The sequence below is a fragment of the Chiloscyllium plagiosum genome, unplaced genomic scaffold (genome assembly GCF_037043375.1).
Source record: "Chiloscyllium plagiosum isolate Xiang-an unplaced genomic scaffold, Cpla_swu_hap1 HiC_scaffold_8, whole genome shotgun sequence".
Lineage (NCBI taxonomy): Eukaryota > Metazoa > Chordata > Chondrichthyes > Orectolobiformes > Hemiscylliidae > Chiloscyllium > Chiloscyllium plagiosum.
Window position 1 is genome coordinate 104,072,420 of NW_028270146.1, and position 19,384 is coordinate 104,091,803.

Sequence of the window (19,384 nt, forward strand, 5' to 3'; positions counted from 1 at the left end):
TGATTATTTTACAAACTTAATCTAACAATCTACACACATGGGTTTCTAGCTGCTTTATGGACCTCAGCATGAAACAGGTTCAAAAATAAATACCATAACAGCATCGGATAAAAACTTGAAGGGGAAAAAACACACAGTGCAAAAGGGAGTGAGAGGGCCAGTAGAGCTAACTGAATGGCTATGTCAAAGAGCCCAAGCAGCTCACTTTGACATCACACAACTACGTGACTCTAAATTTGTAGATTTTGCAAATTGGAACTCATACAGATACATATTATGATGGAGTATGAATCACTCGGTAACGAACAAGGCCAATATTGGTCCATTTAATATTCCCTCCATACTGCCTCTGAACCAATCTACAGCCCCTAAACTTAACTTTTGTTCAGTACCTTTCTTGGAGTCTTGCATTTGCTTCATGATTTCTTCTCGCTCTGCTTGTTCAGTGGCTGTGATGACTCTGAAGGAGCCTTCCCTGGTGAATGTGGTTCGATTGGCATCGAACGTGGCGGTAACACCACACTCTTTCTCACGCTTCTGCTTCCTCTCCAAGCAAGCTGCAAAAGCACAGCCCACAGCATGGCTTAACCGCTCCCCCTGGGGAACCAAATAATACCAACATGTTCAAACATCAGGGAATTCAGTTCCTAAACAGCACCATCCCCAAACACCAAAAGCACATTCAGCACTATCTATCACGAGTTGCAGGAGAAACTCAGCAGCTCTGTTAGCTTCTGCAGACAGAAAGACAGTTAACAGTACAAGTCACTGCGTCAGAACTGAAAGCAGCTGGAAAAGGGTGATATTGATACTGATCAGAGAGAATTGGGGGTGGGGGAGGGATTAAGACAAATACATGGACGAGAGAGAGCGAGAGCAAGAGCGAGCCAAGTGTGTGAAGAGATATGAGGCAAAGAGATTGCAAGAAGAACTGCAGGAAATGGTGTGGACACAGCTGAGGACTACACAACTTCCTAGTGACCCTATGTAGCTCAGTCATAAAGATCCCAGAAAATCTGGACCTCTATTGCCAAGAGTAAACACATTCCAGGTGAGAGGTTGGAAAATGAAAAGTAAATGATAAGGAGTAGGAGACTACGTGCAGTTTTTTCCCGCTAACATACCAGGGGTGCTTTTAAACACACAAACTGAAATTGCTGGAAAAGCTCAGCAGATCTGGTAGCATCTGTTGAGAGAAATCAGAGTTACTGATTTCTCATGAGTTCAGGATGGAACAGCTAATGGAATAAAAAAAAACAGCCATAACAGTGCTTAACATCATTATGTTAAAATAGGATGGGAAGCAAGTCAAGATACTTCATTTGACTGAAATTAATTTGCACAATTTGACAACTCATTCTGGACTCTTCTAGACTGGCATTAGCTGGTGAGAATTTTAATGTAAATGACACAGTGCAGGACTACTAATTCAGTAGGCTGCAACAACAAAAAGTAAATCAGATGCTGAGAGTCAAAGACAAAAAAAATCTAGTTGACAACTACACATTATAACATCTGTACTCGTACAAAGAAAATGACAGCACAGGAAGAGTCCCTTCGGCCCTCCAAACCTGCACTGATCCAGATCCTCGATCGAAACCTGTCACCTATTTTCTAAGGATCTGTATCCCTTTGCTCCCTGCCCATTCATGTATCTGTCTAGATACATCTTAAATGACACTATCGTGCCCACCTCTACTACCTCCGCTGGCAACACATTCCAGGCACCCATCACCCTCTATGTAAATAACTTGCCATACATATTCCCCTTCAATTTTACCCTTCTCATCCTGAACTCATGAGAAATCAGTAACTCTGATTTCTCTCAACAGATGCTACCAGACCTGCTGAGCTTTTCCAGCAATTTCAGTTTGTGCTTCTGATTTACAGCTTCCACAATTCTTTCAGTTTAAAAGGACATTTCTTCCCACCAGCTTTTTAAATATCATATGTAGCCTGATTTCAGTTTTTTGACCTTTTTCCCCCACTCAGTGAAAAAGCTTCTTGCTAGCCATCCTTCAGGCACTCTGCCTGTATTCCTGATAAAGGGCTTTTGCCCGAAACGTTGATTTTACTGCTCCTCGGATGCTGCCTGAACTGCTGTGCTTTTCCAGCACCACGAATCCAGAGCGTGCAGTCATTGTTTCTACGTTGCTATCCACCTTGTCTATACCTCGGTCCCCCCTCAACCTCCATCTTGGAAAGAAGTTTGATTTTCATCTACCAGTGTTTTAAGACTTTTGAAAAATTAATTTTCTGATTTTGGGAAGTTCATGCATGGAGCATTATCTTTCAGAACTGGAATTTCCTACTGCTGGTAATGAGAGAAACCAAAATGCAATCAAAATGAAAGGAACTGGAAATCACCTCATACCAAGACCAAAGTAATGTGTGCCTTGGAGTCAGAGGCTGTGACATATCATTTCCTGCATCCTTCAAAAGCTTACTAAGTTACAAATGCACTTGCATCTCAAAAGATTACGTACTTTGGATTGATGTGTAATCTTACGTCTCATTAAGTGTTACTCTAGTACATCATCACACACAGTAAACCAACTTCTTAGTCACACAAGGTTTCAGACATTTCATTTGCCATTTTAATACTTTTAGAGTCATTTACAATTTGGAAAAACACTGAAGAAAGTTAGAAAAGTAATCTGGTGTCAGGTACATCTTTCAGAAATTTGTTGGATAAGTGTAGATGTGCTGCAATACAGAACAATACAAGACCAGGAGGCTACAGATTTTATTTCTGGTCCATGCTCAGAAAGGGCAGAAGCTCTGGGGAACCATAACCTAAAGCTTTCACTTCTGAGGTGAGAACTGCACTTATGGATATCAGAACAGAACGAGACTCATCTCGCTTCTAGAATCCTCCAACACTCACTGTGCAGGTTCGTGCAGTGAATGTGATACTGGAAATTTGCAAGTTATCTAGAAAAGAATGATTCAGCAACTGATTTTAAAAAGCCAGATATTTAGAAAAATACACATTGACGGAATAGTTCTTCTATCGCTAAATATGTTACTTCAGTTGTCATACAGGTTATATTAAATAGTTAATGTGAGGCAAGGGGAAAGCATCTATTTACCATCCAGTTAGAGGGAGAGGTGGACAACTGAGCAATAAGATGACAATTTGGAGGAGGTCTCATATCAGACTGCAAACATGAACTCCATTGCTCTCTCTCCATTGACGCTGTTTCTATGCAATTCTGTAACGTGCTGCAAAGTGCAATTCCAAGGCGGCCAAAGGCAACTCCAATCAATGTTACATCACTCTCTGCAACGTGCCAATGTCTGCGTGCCCAGTGACCACACAGTTTAACACTGACGGGGCACTGGACGAAGTACCTTTGGAGTTAAGCCAGTGGAGTAATTCTGCAATATTCTTCCTCATCACCTACTATTCTAACCGTAATACAGTTTAAAAGGACCAGAAACAGAAATTGCTGGAAAAGCTCAGCAGATCTGGCCACATCTGTGGAGAGAAATCTGTGGAGCGACCCTTCCTCAGAACAGGCCCGAAACATTAGCTCTGATTTCTCTCAAAAGATGCTACCAGACCTGCTTAGATTTTCCAGCAATTTCTGTTTGCGCTTCTGATTTATAGCATCCACAATTCTTCCAATTTTTATTCCATTTAAAAGGACATTTCTTTCCACCAGCTTTATAAATATCACATGCAGTCTAATTTCAGTTTTTTGACCTTTTTTCACTGAAGTCGAATTTTGATCGAAGCAATATTAAGCAAGTGAAAAAGGCTCTCTTACTGAATCTCTTATGGCCAAGAAGCAGTGACAGATCCAACGCCTCGTTGTACCATCTCGACAAATGTATGAGAAGGCCTTGTCAAAGTTTCGGTCAGGGGCACAGAAGGATACCTTCTCTATAGTTTGGTCAACAATAAGATCCTGTGAATTTAAAAACGTACAAGAGAAATAAAGAAATTAGCACTTTGTCAATATGCTGTATATATGCTAATCCAGCTATTTTGCAACAGTGTTAAGATTTTTAATAGAATCAATGGCATTTTTCCTTAGACACCAGATGGCAACCTTGCACTGTATACTTAGCTGGCAGATTTATGAACTTTCTTTTGAAAAGAAATACTTATGGATTGTTCAGAACATTTTCCACTATAGACATACAGATTTCTGAACACTGAATCTGAACACATTGTTTGCAAATGTAAAATCTACCCTATCTGATGATCGCTTTTTATTCTAAAAGAGGTGACCCAGCATGTTATCAATGGAGTTTGATCTCATCCCTTGTGTCTTTACAGTACTTTCTTTGTTGTCTACATAAGGATGACTGAGCCAGTCAATTCTCCTCTTCCTCACAAAGTGCCAATATCCATTTTCTTCAACATTAAACTTTACCATATCATTTTAAATTTCACGGCTATATTTCACCAAAAACACTTAATTTTAAAAATGGAACCTCCATACAATGAAACATCATACTATAGGTTCAACAGGCCCCATTAATGGCTTCTCGATAAACACCCAAAACAAAGTTTGCACGATGGCATACAAGTTAAAAACCAAGTTTTGAAAATATCAGTTCAACACAGAAAACATATTTTAGAACAAGAAAAGGAATTGCAGAGATTACACAGAGGACTGAAAGTCATATACTAGCATATTTGAAAAAATTTATAGGAAGAACAAAAACAAATTGGAGTCAATAACCTTTATGTTCTGAATTACTTCACAGAAATTAATTCTCAAGAAACTGCTCCGCTTAAAGTTGTTGGGATAAATAAAGCCAAAAGACATCTTTTTCATCAATCTTGTTTTTTGCCCAATCATAAACAGTGATGGGCTGAATATATATCTGAAATCAGGAACTCTCTCCCAAAAGAGGATAGAAGAGGCAAAAAGACTCCCAAGAATTTGTAATTGTGTTCCCAAGAGGAACACAATTAAAGTTCCTCCTGATACCTAAGCCCAGGACAGGACCTAGGCAGTGCTGCTTTGTCACAAATTTTAAACTGAGGCCTTGTCTGCCTCTATGTCAAAGAACAGCAAGAAAATCATCTGGTTCCTTGCTGTTTAGCTGTGAAAGGCATTGCATGAAATCCTTAATTTTTTTTCTCCCCGATAAAACTTAAAGCACTTTTCAGAGATTCTACCAGGGATGCAATGCCTTTGAACTGAAAAACAGCAATGCAAGAAATACACATACTTCAGTTAGTATGCACATACAGCAGTTTGGATAAACACTGAATTCTACTGAAACATCTGTTGTTCAAATACACAAACAAAACTGAGCAAAATCCCATAAAGGTCTTGTGAAAAATGCTCTCTTCTATCTGACCTGTAACTTGACAGACAGAAGGGACAGAAATCACTCCTTACTCCTTTCATTCTATTGGATAAAAAGAGCAGTGCCGAGAGAGTGAGGAGAAGCTCAACAATCAACATTAAAGACGTAGTGAGGCTCCAGCCTTAACTTGCAAATTTTCATTCACTGGGGCTGAGACAAGCATTTTCCTTGCCTCATATAAGTGCTTATTATTAGTATTCAGACTAGATATAAATTAAAGCCAATACCAGAATTTGGAATTTTGCCTACTGTTGTTCATCTTCTCTAACTCCTCAATTGTACAGGTGCCAAAGTGCTCATTTGTTGGTTTGAGAACATAGTTATTGAGTGGTGTCATGCTATTCAATTGCTGAAGCGATTACAACCAAGTTCAGCTCTATCTTTACATGTCTACTCTACAGCTGTGGATCCCTTTACAGGAAACCGGAGCACCTGAAGAAAACCTGTGCAGAGAATGTGCAAACTCCACACAGACAGTCGCCAGAGGGTGGAATCGAACCCAGGCCACTCACACTGTGAGGCAGCAGTGCTAACCACTTGCCATCCATGGTTAAGATCAGCTAGCTGGACAGACAGGATTGAATCAGAGACCTTCAATCTGTAAAAATTACTGTGGGTTAGTACCCTTTATATATTAGGCTACTACTTTTGCTGGGACCTAACTCTTATCTTGGATGTGAGCAGAGGGAAATAATGGAAAGGTGTGATGTTGTAACCAAAATGTTAAGTTATTTATCAGGAGTTAGGCACCACATGAAAAAGTACAACCGCAACGTTAATAATTGGAACCATGTGTATACTGGCAGAGGGCAAATCAGATCAGAGAGATGAACGAGTGGCTCAAAGACCAGTATGGGAGAAGTGCCTTCCAGTTTGTGGGGGAACTGGCACCAGTATTGGGAAATGTGAGGACTGTACTATTGGGACTACTGGTCAACAGCTGAACGGTGTTGGGATTGATATTCTTATGAACTGAATAATTAGAAAAGCAGAGAGAGTTTTCAGCTAAATAGTAGGGACAAGAAATCAAATTCAGGAAAATATGGTGGATCAAAGCATAAAATCAAGGCCAAACAAAGAGGTATTAATGAATGATAACAGGCCAGGATAGGAAGGGATAGAAAGCACAGACCTCAGAATAAAGCAAAAAAGAATATAATAGAAAGACAAACAAAATGCACATTATATTAGAACAGGTGAATGATGAAGATTAAAAGAGGAAGCTGGTGAAACTCAACAGATCTGGCAGAATCCAAGGAGAGAGAAGGTTGAAGTTAACATTTCAAATCCATACACTCTTCTTCAGAACTGAACAGAACTGGATATGATGGGCTCAATTGACTCTGACTCTCCATTTCACTATCCCCAACTTTATGCTGTTGATGAAATGGGAGGGGAGCAAATGGAACAGATGGTGAGGGTGCCCAGTGGAAAAGAGAAGGAAATGCTAATAGTGGAGGAGTGATATAAGTTCAAAATAGGTGTGAATAGTGGATCTGAATAAGGGAGGAGGAGAGAGGGAGAGGAGAAGGCTGTAACCAAAACTAAGAACATTGCTCATGCTCTGAAGATGTTGAGCTCAATGTTGAGTTCTGAAGGCTACAAAATATCTCAGCTGTTCCTCCATTTTATATTAGTTAATAAGCAATAGAACATTACAACACAGTACAGGTCCCTTCGGTCCTCGATGCTGCGCCGACCTGTGGAACCAATCTGAAGCCCTGAAGCCTATCTATCCCACACTATCCCATTTTAATCCACATGTTTATCCAATGATCATTTAAATGCCCTTAAACTTGGCGTGTCTACGACTGTTGGAGGCAGTGCATTCCACAACCGTACTACTCTGAGTAAAGAAACTATCGCTGACATCTGTATCTATCGCCTCTCAATTTAAAGCTATGTCCTCTCATGCTAGCCATCACCATCCGAGGAAAAAAGGCTCTCACTGTCCACCCTATCTAACTCTGATTATCTTGTATGTCTCAATTAAGTCACCTCTCAACTTTCTTCTCTCTAAAGAAAACAGCCTCAAGTGCCTTTCCTCATAAGATCTCCCACCATTCCTCCCCCGCCCCCACCACCACCAGCACCACCACCACCACCAGGCAGCATCTTAGTAATCTCCTCCGAACGCTTTCACATCCTTCCTATAATGCAGTGACCTGAACTGTACGCAATACTCCAAGTGCGGCCGCACCAGGGTTTTGTACAGCTGCAGTATGACCTTGTGGTTCCGGAACTCAATCCTTCTACCAATAAAAGCGAATACACCATAAGCCTACTTAACAATCCTATCAACCTGGGTGGCAACTTTCAGGGATCTATGTACACGGACTCAGATTTCTCTGCTTATCTACACGACCGACAATCTTACCATTAGCCCAGTACTCTTTATTCCGCTGCTCCTTCCAAAGTGAATCACCTCACACATTTCCACATTAAACTCCATTTGCCACCTCTCAGCCCAGTTCTGAAACTTATCTGTGTCCCTTTGTAGCCTGCAACATCCTTCCACACTATCCACAACTCCATCAACCTTAGTGTCATCCGCAAATTTGCTAACCCATCCTTATGCACCCTCCTCTAGGTCATTCATAAAAATGACAAACAGCAGTGGCCCCAAAACAAATCCTTGCAGTACACCACTAGTAACTGAACTCCAGGATAAACATTTCCCATCAACCAACTCCGTCTTTTTTCAGCTAGCCAATTTCTGATCCAAACCACTAAATCACTCTCAATCCCATGCCTCTGTATTTTGTGCAATAGCCTACAATGGGGAATCTTATCAAACACCTTACTGAAATCCATACACACCACATCAACCACTTTACCCTCGTCCACATGGTTAGTCTCCATCTCAAAGAACTCAATAAGGCATGACCTTCCCTAATCAACTTATTCCTTTCTCGACGTTTATAAATCCTATTACTTATAACCTTTTCCTAAACTTTACCCACAACCAAAGTAAGGTTCGCTGGTCTATGATGACCAGGGTTGTCCCCACTTCCCATCTTGAGCAAGGAGACCACATTTGCTATCCTCCAGTCTTCTAGCACTATTTCTGTAGGCAATGACGACAAAGGTCAAAGCCAAAGGCTCTGCAATCTCCCCCTTGGCTTCGCAGAGAATTCGAGGATAAATCCCATCCAGCCCAGGGGACCTATCTATTTTCACACTTTCCAGAATTGCTAACACCACCTTCTTGTGAACCTCGATCCCTTCTAGTCTAACAGCCTGTATCTCAGTATTCTCCTTGACAACATTGTTTTTGGTCAGTATTCACACTGGAAAAAGACACTCACTTAGCGCTTCTCCCATCTCTTAGGACTCGACGCACAACTTCCCACTAGTGTCTTGATTGGCCTTAATCTTCTGTAGTCATTCTTTTATTCCTTAAAGCAATGTAGCAGGCCCAGGACAATAATGTTAGTAGAGAAGCAAGGCTTTCACCCAGTCTACCTTTGATCTCACCAACTTTCTGGAGACCCACATTGTGAGCAGCGAATACAGGATTAAGAATGTACAAGTAAAACAATGCTTCACCTGGAAGCTGTGTTTGGAGTCTTAGAGAGTGGGGTGGCTGGCAATAAATGGACGAGTGTTACACCTTTTGCAACTGCATGGTCAGGTGACATGGGGGTGGCAGTGAGGAAGTACAGAGGAACCTCAAATTATCCAGCATACGATTATCCAGAATTCAATTAACTGAACGAAATACTCCCCGCCTGTGTTGGTCGGATAATCGAGGTTCCTCTGTATTAGGTGAGATGGAGGAGTGGACCGGGGGGGGGGGGGGGGGGGGGGGGGGATTTCTGTGGAGGGGTGGAGAAGTTATGTTTGATGGTGGTGAAAATAGCAGAGGATAAACATTTGAATGCAGAGACTGGTGGAGTGGAAAGTGAGGACAAGGTGAACCCAATCATTGTTCTGGAACAAAGGGGAAAGGGTGAGGGCAGAAGTGCAGGAAATGGATTGGACGTGGCTGAGGGTCTTGTCAACTACAGTTTTAGATGGGGAGGCAGGGCTGGAGTGGCAGCCTCAATGGAGGAAAAAGGAAGACATGTCGGATGTACCCCCGAAGGTGATGTCATGAAAACAGATGAGATAGTGACAAGAGAAACTGGGAGTAGGATCGAGTCCTTATAGGAAGCAGGGTACTTGCAAGTGCAGGTGAGGTACCTTTAGGAATCTAAAGGTTTGTTGTGAACATAGGTGGGCACCCTATCTCCAGAAATGGAAATGCCAAGAAAGGAAAGGAGACTATCAGGTGGACCATGTGAATATGCAAGAAGTTTTGAAATGAAAAGTAACATTTATTAATTTTTCAATTCCACAAGAGAGAAGGAAGGAGCACAGATGATATCATTAACATATCAGAGAAAGTGATGTGGGAAGGGGCTCAAACAGGACAAGAATAAGTAATGTTCCACATACCCCAGGCAAATAGATTATCTTTTATGAACTGATAATGCAAATTGAGATAAACTAAGTATGATCCAATAGCTAATGCAGAGACATGGTTGTAGGGCGACTGATTCAGACCCGAATTTTGCAGGGTTTGTAATATTTAGGAAGGACAAGAAATTAAGAAAATGTGGAGGAATGTTTCTTTTGCAAGGTTACCACAATAGATAGGATGACCTAAATTCAAGAAATATTCTGTACAATCTTCTGCCCTACCACCCATTTTTACACAATAAGTTTGATACTATCTTGAACTTCATTAGTTAACTCCCTATTTCCTTTGAGATGGAAGCAGTCGTGGGTTTGGAAGATGCCGCCTAAGGAGCAGTGAATTTCTGCAGTGAATCTTGTAGATGGTGCTCGCTGCTGCTACTGGGCGTCAGTGGTGGAGGGAGTGGAGTAAATGGAGTAAAAATGCAGAGAATTGTACAATTGGTATTTTGGCAGTAAGAATAAAGTAGAAGAACAGTACCTGAATGGAGAGACAGGAGAGCTCGAAGATGCGGAGGGACTGAAGTTTCGTGTATGAGCCACAATAAGGTTCATATGCGGGTACAGTAAATGATAAGCCAAGTTATAGAATACCATTAATTTAGAAGGGAAATTCGATACAAAAGGAGGGAGCTTATGCTTCAGGGCACGGGAGAGACCACATCTGTGATATTGTGTACTGCACTGGTCTCCTTATTTAAGGAGTGATTGAAATATGTTACATAGCTCAGAGAAGATTTAATAGAGTGAAGGATTCAGATTTAGATTTTATTGTCACATATACTCAAATACAGGATTACGGTACAGTGAAAAATGTACAAAGTTGCCATTCTCTAGCACCATCTTAGTATAAAAAGATAGGATTAAAAACAGAAGCAAAATTAAACAAAACAGCCAAAAGAACAAATGTCCAGATCACTCTCCCACCTCTGCCATGAGCCCTTGCTGCCAGAAAACAAAGCCACAAAGTCCATCCTTCAGTCTGTGAACACTCAGGTGCCCCATATCTCTGCACATCACCGTTTGTACCGTCAGGAGTCCAGGCCCAGTCAGGGCAGTTGGCTTATGAGGGAAGGTTGGACAGACTAAATTCGTATCCATTGGAGTTCAAAAAAGTAAGACGTGCCTTGATTGAAACATTCAAAATCCTCGGAGGACCTTGCAGAGTGGAGTAGGCAAGATTTTCGATTTGTGGTTAGAATCAGATCAGTCATGATCACATTCAGTGGTGAAGCTGGGTCAAAAGACAGAGTGGCCTACTCCAATTCCTAATTGGTACATCAATGTGTGACATCTCATTAATGCTGCCATGCCTGTATGGTATTAGATTAGATTACTTACAGTATTCTTGCTTAACGGCTAGGCAAAACCTACAGATCTGTTCTCCACTTAAGAGTCTCATACAGATCAACTAGCCAGAAATCCACTTTCTCCTGTAACTATTTTCCTGCATTTCACAAATAATGGAGTCAAGACTGGAAATCCCTAGTCTCCAGAAAGCCAAAGACTAATAATTGATGAAATGTCAATGGCCATCAGTATCTGATCTCCTGTTATTAAGTTCCTGATCAACTTTTAAAACTGACTTTTATTTAGACTTCTGCAGGGCAATCAGTCTGTCAGATTGCTGCTCAAATCGTCAACAGCACAGACTGAGACTATCAAGCAAAATCATTAGGCCTTGGTGCACACAAATCAACACAAAGACTTAAATTTAACTTGCAAACATATATTGCCCCACAGATGTGTGGGCAGCTTCCTCTGACTTCAGGAGAATTTGTACTCTCAGAATCAAATTGAATACTTTATAGAGTTACCATACTTTATTTAGAATGTGTTTTGTTACAGATCTATTTTAGCAATTGTTTATAACAGCAAGTTGTTTGGCTACGTCAGGAGAATGAAATTTATAGCTCAATACTGCTGAAGGTAATTCGTCTCGTTATTTCCTGCTTTAAGGTCACATATCCTTCTTCCAGAATTAAGATATTTATAAAATACGAACAGAAGAGTGACAGAACTAATTTCTTTGAGGAATGGACTTTGGTTTCATGCTCTTCATTGAAAGCAAGATAACCAATCAGCTGTCTCTCCTATGTCAGCACTTCATTAGCTGCCTGGTAAATCTTTATCAAATGCTACCCCCCTGTCCAAGACCTGATCTCATCTGTTTGCACTTTTTTGCCTTAACATTCTTTACAATTTCCACCAGTTCATCTTGTTCATAAGGCCCACTTCCTCCTCACTTAATCCAAATCCCAATAAACTACTGAACATGCAACTTCCCATCCTGGTTCCTATATCAGGTTGCTGATACTGTTCAGAACTTGACTCCCACCCCCACATCTGCCAGTACTACCAGCTTTATAAATGTACTAGCTACTGACAAGCTCCTTTTTCCTTCAACATTGTTCAACATGTTGTCATTTCTCAGATCAGTTCCCACCTTTCCCCGAACTCCATATTTGAAACTTTTCAATCACATTTAAACTTCTGTGACTTTGGGGCCCATGAGAAACTGCTGCCTGTGCCACAACAAATTCTGCTCCTCTTTCACCTTTCTTTCATTGATACCTGGTCAAGCAATGTTTTGATTTTAAGATTCTCTTCCTCAGCTCACAAGGTGGGCAACCATCATCTCAAACAAATGGCCAAATCCTTTGCCATCAATATCCTGGGGCTTATCATTAAACAGAAGCTAAATTAGCCATATAAATACTTTGATTACAACAGCAAGTGGCATGGTGGCTCAGTGGTTAGCACTGCTGCCTCACAGCACCAGGTACTGGAGTTCAATTTCATCCTCGAGTGCCTGCCAGTGTGGAGTTTGCACATTCTCCCTGTGTCTGCGTGATTTCCTCTGGGTGCTCTGGTTTCGTCCCATAGTCAAAAGATGTGCACGTCGTGGGTTTGGTCATGCTAAATTTCCCATAGTGTCCAGGGATGTGTAAGCTAGGTGGATTAGCCATGGGAAATGCAGAGCTACAGGGACAGTGTGGGTAGATGTGCCTGGGTGGGATCCTTTCCAGAGCGTTGGTGTGGGCTTGATGAGCCGAATTGCCTGCTTCGACAATGTAGCAATTCTATGATACTAAGCAGGTCAGAGACTGGGAATTCTGTAATGGGTAGCTCAACATCAATTCCTCAATGACCAATGTCCACAAGGCACAAGTCATGCTAGAATGTGGAATATATTGCAATACTCTCCACTTGTCTGAATGAGCACAGCTCCAAAAACAAGAGGAATTAACATAATCTAGGTCAAACCAGCCTGCTTGATCAGCACCACATTCACCAGCTGATACTGTCACTTCAGTCAGTGGAAGCAGTGTGCACCATATACAATATGCAGTGCAGAACCTGACTAACTCTTTCAACAGCATCGATCCAACTCAATATCTACCACGCAAAATAACAAGGGCAAACAACAAATAATTCCTTCTCACACAGCATCATACTTTGAAACCGTAACCATTATGTTCTCATTGTCACTGGATTAAAATCTTGGAACTCCCCTCTCCAATACATGTCTGTCACATGGGCCATGACAGTTCAAAGTGGCAGCTCATCAACAACTTCAAGGTTAATCAGAAATGGATAACAAATGCAGTTTTTGCTCTTGGTACTTTCAGCCCATGAAAGATGATCTTCAATCAGTATTGATTAAATAAGTTAGATTTATTGTCCCATTGATGTTGGCAGGATTGTGCTTTACAAATAGCCTGCAACATTTCCTATGGTACCACAGTAACTACACTTCTAAAATACTCCCGGCTGCAGTGTATTTTTGGAGGTTCTGGGGTCAAGAAAGATAGGATTTAATAAAGAGTTTTAGAATTTTGAGAAGATTTGTAGCTCAGGTTGAGGCTCTGGATCTAAGTTTGCTCAAAGCTGGAAAACTTGTTTTCAGACATTTTGTCATTGTACTAGGTAATATCATCAGTGAGCCTCCGGCACTGGTGTTATGACACGCTTTAGATTAGATTAGATTAGATTACTTACAGTGTGGAAACAGGCCCTTCGGCCCAACAAGTCCACACCGACCCGCCGAAGCTCAACCCACCCATACCCCTACATTTACCCCTTACCTAACACTACGGGCAATTTAGTGTGGCCAATTCACCTGACCTGCACATCTTTGTGATTGTGGGAGGAAACCAGAGCACCCGGAGGAAACCCACGCAGACACGGGGAGAACGTGCAAACTCCACACAGTCAGTCGCCTGAGGCGGGAAATGAACCCGGGTCTCTGGCGCTGTGAGGCAGCAGTGCTAACCACTGTGCCACCGTGCTTTCTATGTGTGTGTTTAGGGTTACTTGGATTGGTAGTGTCATTTCCTGTGGTGATGTCATTTCCTGTTCTTTTTCTCAAAAGGTGGGACCCAAATCCATTTGTTTGTTATTGAGTCAGAGATGTACAGCACGGAAACAGACCCTTCGGTCCAACTCGTCGATGCCGACCAAATATCCCAACCTAATCTAGTCCCACTTGCCAGCACCCAACCCATATCCCTCCAAACCCTTCCTATCCATATACCCTCCAAATACCTCTTAAATGTTGCACCTGGACTAGCCTCCACCACTTCCTCTGGCAGCTCATTCCATACACGTACCACCCTCTGCGTGAAAAAATTGCTCCATCGATCTCTTTTATATCTTTCCCCTCTCACCCGAAACCTACGCCCTCTATTTCTGGATTCCCCCTCCATAGGGAAAAGACTTGGTCTATTTAGCCTTTCCATGCCCCTCATGATTTTATAAAGCTCTATAAGGTCACACCTCAGCCTTCGACGCCAGGAAAAACAGTCATAGCCTATTCAACCTTTCCCTGTAGCTCAAATCCTCCAACCCTGGCAACATCCTTGTCAATTTTTTCTGAACCCTTTCAAGTTTCACAACATCTTTCAGATAGGCAGGAGACCAGAATTGCACGCAAAAATCCAAACGTGGCCTAACCAATGTTCTGTACAGCCGCAACATGACCTCCCAACTCCTGTACTCAATACTCTGACCAATAAAGGAAAGCATACTAAACACCTTCTTCACTATCCTATCAACCTGTGACTCCACTTTCAAGGAGCTATGAACCTGCATTCTAAGGTCTCTTTGTTCAGCAACATTCCCGAGGAGCTTACCATTAAGTGTATAAGTCCTGCTAAGATTTGCTTTCCCAAAATGCAGCATCTCATTTATCTGAATTAAACTCCATCTGCCACTTCTCAGCCCATTGCCCCATTTGATCGCAATCCCATTGTAATCTCAGGTAACCTTTTTCACTCTCCACTACACCTCCAATTTTGGTGTCATCTGCAAACTTACTAACTATACCTCTTACGCTCACATTCAAATCATTTATATAAATGATGAAACGTAATGGACCCAGCACCGATCCTCATTACACTCCACTGGTCACAGGCCTCCAGTCAGAAAAACAACCTTCCACCACCACCCTGTCTTCTACCTTTGAGCCAGTTCTGTATCCAAATGGCTGTATTCCATGAGATCTAACCTTGCTAACCTGTCTCCTATGGGGAGTGTTGTTGAATGCCTAACTGAAGTCCATGTAGATCACGTCCACCGCTCTGCCTTCATCAATCCTCTTTGTTACTTCATCAAAAACTCAATCAGGTCTGCGGGGCATGATTTCCCACGCACAAAGCCACAATGACTATCCCTAATCAGTCCTTGCTTTTCCAAATGCGTGTACATCCTGTTTCAGGACTCCCTCCCATAGCTTGCCCACCACCGACATCAGGCTCACTGGTCTATAATTCCCTGGCTTGTCCTTACCACCTTTCTTAAACAGTGACACCACGTGAGCCAACCTCCAGTTTCCTGGCACCTCACCTGTGACTATCAATAATACAAATGTCTCAGGAAGGGGCCCAGCAAACACTTCCCCAGCTTGCCATAGAGTTCTCGGGTACACCTGATCAGGTCCTGGGGATTTATCCACTTTTATATGTTTCAAGACATCCAGCACTTCCTCTTCTGTAATACAGACATTTTTCAAGATGTCACCATCTATTTCTCTACATTTTATTTTTTCCATGTCCTTTTCCACAGTAAACACTGATGCAAAATACTCGTTTAGTCTCTTCCCCTTTTCCTGCGGCTCAACATAAAGGCCACCTTGCTGATCCTTTAAGGGGTCTAATTCTTTCCCTAGTTATCCTTTTGTCTTTAATGTATTTGTAAAAACCCTTCAGATACTCCTTACTTCTATTTGCCAAAGCTATTTCATGCCCCCTTTTTGCCTTCCTAATTTCCCTCTTAAGTATGCTCCTACTTCCTTTATACTCTTCTAAGGATTCACCTGATCTATCTTGTCTGACATACCTGACATATGCTTCCTTCTTTTTCTTAATCAAACACTCAATTTCTTTAGTCATCTAGCATATCTTCCTGATCTGTATGTAAAGATACTAGTGACACTGGGTCATGTATTTTTGTGGCTAGTCGATATTCATGTATCCTGGTGGTTAGTTTTCTGCCTGTATGTCCAATGTAGTGTTTGTTACAGTTATTGCAAGGTATTTTGTAAATGACGCTTGTTTTGTTTGTTGTCTGTATTGGGTCTTTCAAGTTCACGAGCTGCTGTTTTAGTGTGTTGGTGGGTTTGTGGGCTACCTTGATGCCAAGAGGTCTGAGTAGTTTGGCAGTCATTTCAGAGATGTCTTTGACGTAGGGGAGAGTGGCTAGGGCTTCTGGATGCGTTTTGTCTGCTTGTTTGGGTTTGTTGCTGAGAAATCAGTGGATTGTGCTCATTAGGTACCCTTTTTTTTAATACACAGTATAGATGATTTTCCTCTGCTCTTTGTAGTTCCTACTAAATGGTGGAATAATAGGAAATGACACCACCAACCCAAGGACACCTAAACACAGAAATAGAAAGTGGGTCAGAAAGTGGTGGGCGGCACGGTGGCACAGTGGTTAGCACTGCTGCCTCACAGCGCCAGAGACCCGGGTTCAATTCCCGCCTCAGGCGACTCTCTGTGTGGAGTTTGCACATTCTCCCCGTGTCTGTGTGGGTTTCCTCCGGGTGCTCCGGTTTCCTCCCACAATCCAAAAATGTGCAGGTTAGGTGAATTGACCATGCTAAATTGTCCGTAGTGTTAGGTGAAGAGGTAAATGTAGGAGTATGGGTCTGGGTGGTATACGCTTCGGCGGGTCGGTGTGGACTTGTTAGGCCGAAGGGCCTGTTTCCACACTAAGTAATCTAATCTAAAAAAAACCAGTGCATCACCGGAGGCTCACTGATAATGGTGACGAAACATCTGAAAACAAACATTCCAGTTCAGCAAGTAAACTTACATCCAAAAAAAGAGTTCGCTCCATAACTCATATTAGATGAAGTATTTACCTGCAGAATCCTGAAGCATGGTTCATCTACATAGAACATAGAAGAATACAGCGCAGTACAGGCCCTTTGGCCCTCGATGTTGCGCCGATCCAAGCCCACCTAACCTACACTAGCCCACTATCCTCCATATGCCTATCCAGTGCCCGTTTAAATGCCCATAATGAGGGAGAGTCCACCACTGCTACTGGCAGTGCATTCCATGAACTCACGACTCGCTGAGTAAAGAACCTACCCCTAACATGTGTCCTATACCTACCACCCCTTAATTTAAAGCTATGCCCCCTCGTAATAGCTGACTCCATACGTGGAAAAAGATTCTCACGGTCAACCCTATCTAAACCCCTAATCATCTTGTACACCTCTATCAAGTCACCCCTAAACCTTCTTTTCTCCAATGAAAACAACCCCAAGTGCCTCAGCCTTTCCTCATACGATCTGCCTACCATACCAGGCAACATCCTGGTAAACCTCCTCTGCACCCGTTCCAGTGCCTCCACATCTTTCCTATAGTATGGCGACCAAAACTGCACACAATACTCCAGATGTGGCCGCACCAGAGTCTTATACAACTGCAACATGACCTCAGGACTCCGGAATCAATTCCTCTACCAATAAAAGCCAGTACGCCATATGCCTTCTTCACCGCACTATTTACCTGGGTGGCAACTTTCAGAGATCTGTGTACATGGACACCAAGATCCCTCTGCTCATCCACACTACCAAGTATCCGACCATTAGCCCAGTACCCCATCTTTTTGTTACTCTTACCAAAGTGAATCACCTCACACTTAGCTACATTGAACTCCATTTGCCACCTTTCTGCCCAGTTCTGCAGCTTATCTATATCCCGCTGTAACCTGCCACGTCCTTCCTCACTGTCAACAACTCCTCCTAGTTGTTAATCAGTTGGCTGCCCTAAATGTACCAATTTAAGATACTTTTCAAGTAAATAGATCAATGTTACATGGTCTGTAGTACTCAACAGATGAAGACCACAGATGTGGGCAAGTGGCGACGTAGCAGCAAAGTCATTACATTGTAATCGAGAGCCCCCAGGTAAATCCCATCATGGCAGCTGGTTTAGCAATGGCAAGATCTGCATGAAATGGTGACCATACATGTAATGTTAATTAGTTATGATGACCATAAAACACAGATTGTTGTCAAAACTCACCTGTCAATCTGTTGCCCTTTACAGAGTGAAATCTGCTGTCCTTTCCTGGTCTGGCCTACACGTGACCCATGACAATGTGACTGACTCTTAATTACCCTCTTGAAGTGAGTCACATTCTTGGGATTCTGAAGAGAATCCCAAGAAAATCACTAAGTTCAAGGAGAGCAATAGACTTTGTTTATTTGGATTTTAGTAAAGTCTTTGACAAGGTTCTATTTGGTAAACTAATTAGTAAAAGTTACATTACATGGGATTCAGAGTGAACTTGCCAACTGGATACATAATTGGCTTAACAGCAGGAGACAGAGAATAATGTTGGAGGGTTGCTTTTTGGACTGGAAGCCTATGACCAGAGGTGTTTCACAGAGACCAGTTCCGGGTCCTCTTTGTCATTTATATAAATGATTTGGATGAGAATATAGAAGGCGAGGTTAGTAAGCTTGCAGACGACACCAAAGTTGGTGGCATAGTAGACAGTAAAGAAGGTTTTCTAAGATTACACAGGGATGTTGATCAAATGTATTAATGGGCTGAAAAATAGCAGTTGGAATTCAATCTACATTAATCGAGGTATTGCATTTTGGAATCACAAACAAAGGTAGGGCTTATACAATTAATGGCAGCACCTTGGGTAGTGTTGTAGAACACAGGGACTGGGGTAGAAGTACATAATTCTTTAAAGTTTGCATCAAATACAGACAGGGTGGTTAAAAGCACACTTGCCTTCATTGCTCAGTTCTATGAGTGTAGGAGTTGAGAAGTCATGTTGAGGTTGTACAGGACATTGGTGAGTCCTCTTCTGGAATACTGCATTCAGTTCTGGTCACCCAATTATAGGAAGGACATTATCAAGCTGGAGATGGTTCAGAAGAAACTTACTAGGATGTCGCCGGGTATGGAAGGTTTTTATAAAAACAGGCTGGATAAACTGGGACTTTTTTCACTGGAGCGCAGGAAGTTGATTGGAGCTTATAAAATAATGAGAGGTATAGATAGAGTTAATGGTAGTTGTCTTTTCCCTAGGATGGGGGATTCAAGACGAGGGAGCTTAT

At 42.1% G+C, this 19,384-nt stretch overlaps 1 protein-coding gene across 8 annotated transcripts in view; it reads right to left on the reverse strand.

The window, feature by feature from the left end:
* Positions 1-19,384, reverse strand: part of numb (NUMB endocytic adaptor protein) — a 216,142-nt gene that overhangs the window by 32,428 nt on the left and 164,330 nt on the right. For all 8 annotated transcript variants that reach the window (XM_087990200.1, XM_087990201.1, XM_087990195.1 and 5 more), the window contains 2 exons: positions 3,774-3,914; positions 393-597 (listed from right to left, as the gene is read on the reverse strand). In XM_087990200.1, the coding sequence (XP_087846326.1) occupies positions 393-597; positions 3,774-3,914 (346 nt within the window). The remainder of the gene's footprint in view (positions 1-392; positions 598-3,773; positions 3,915-19,384) is intronic.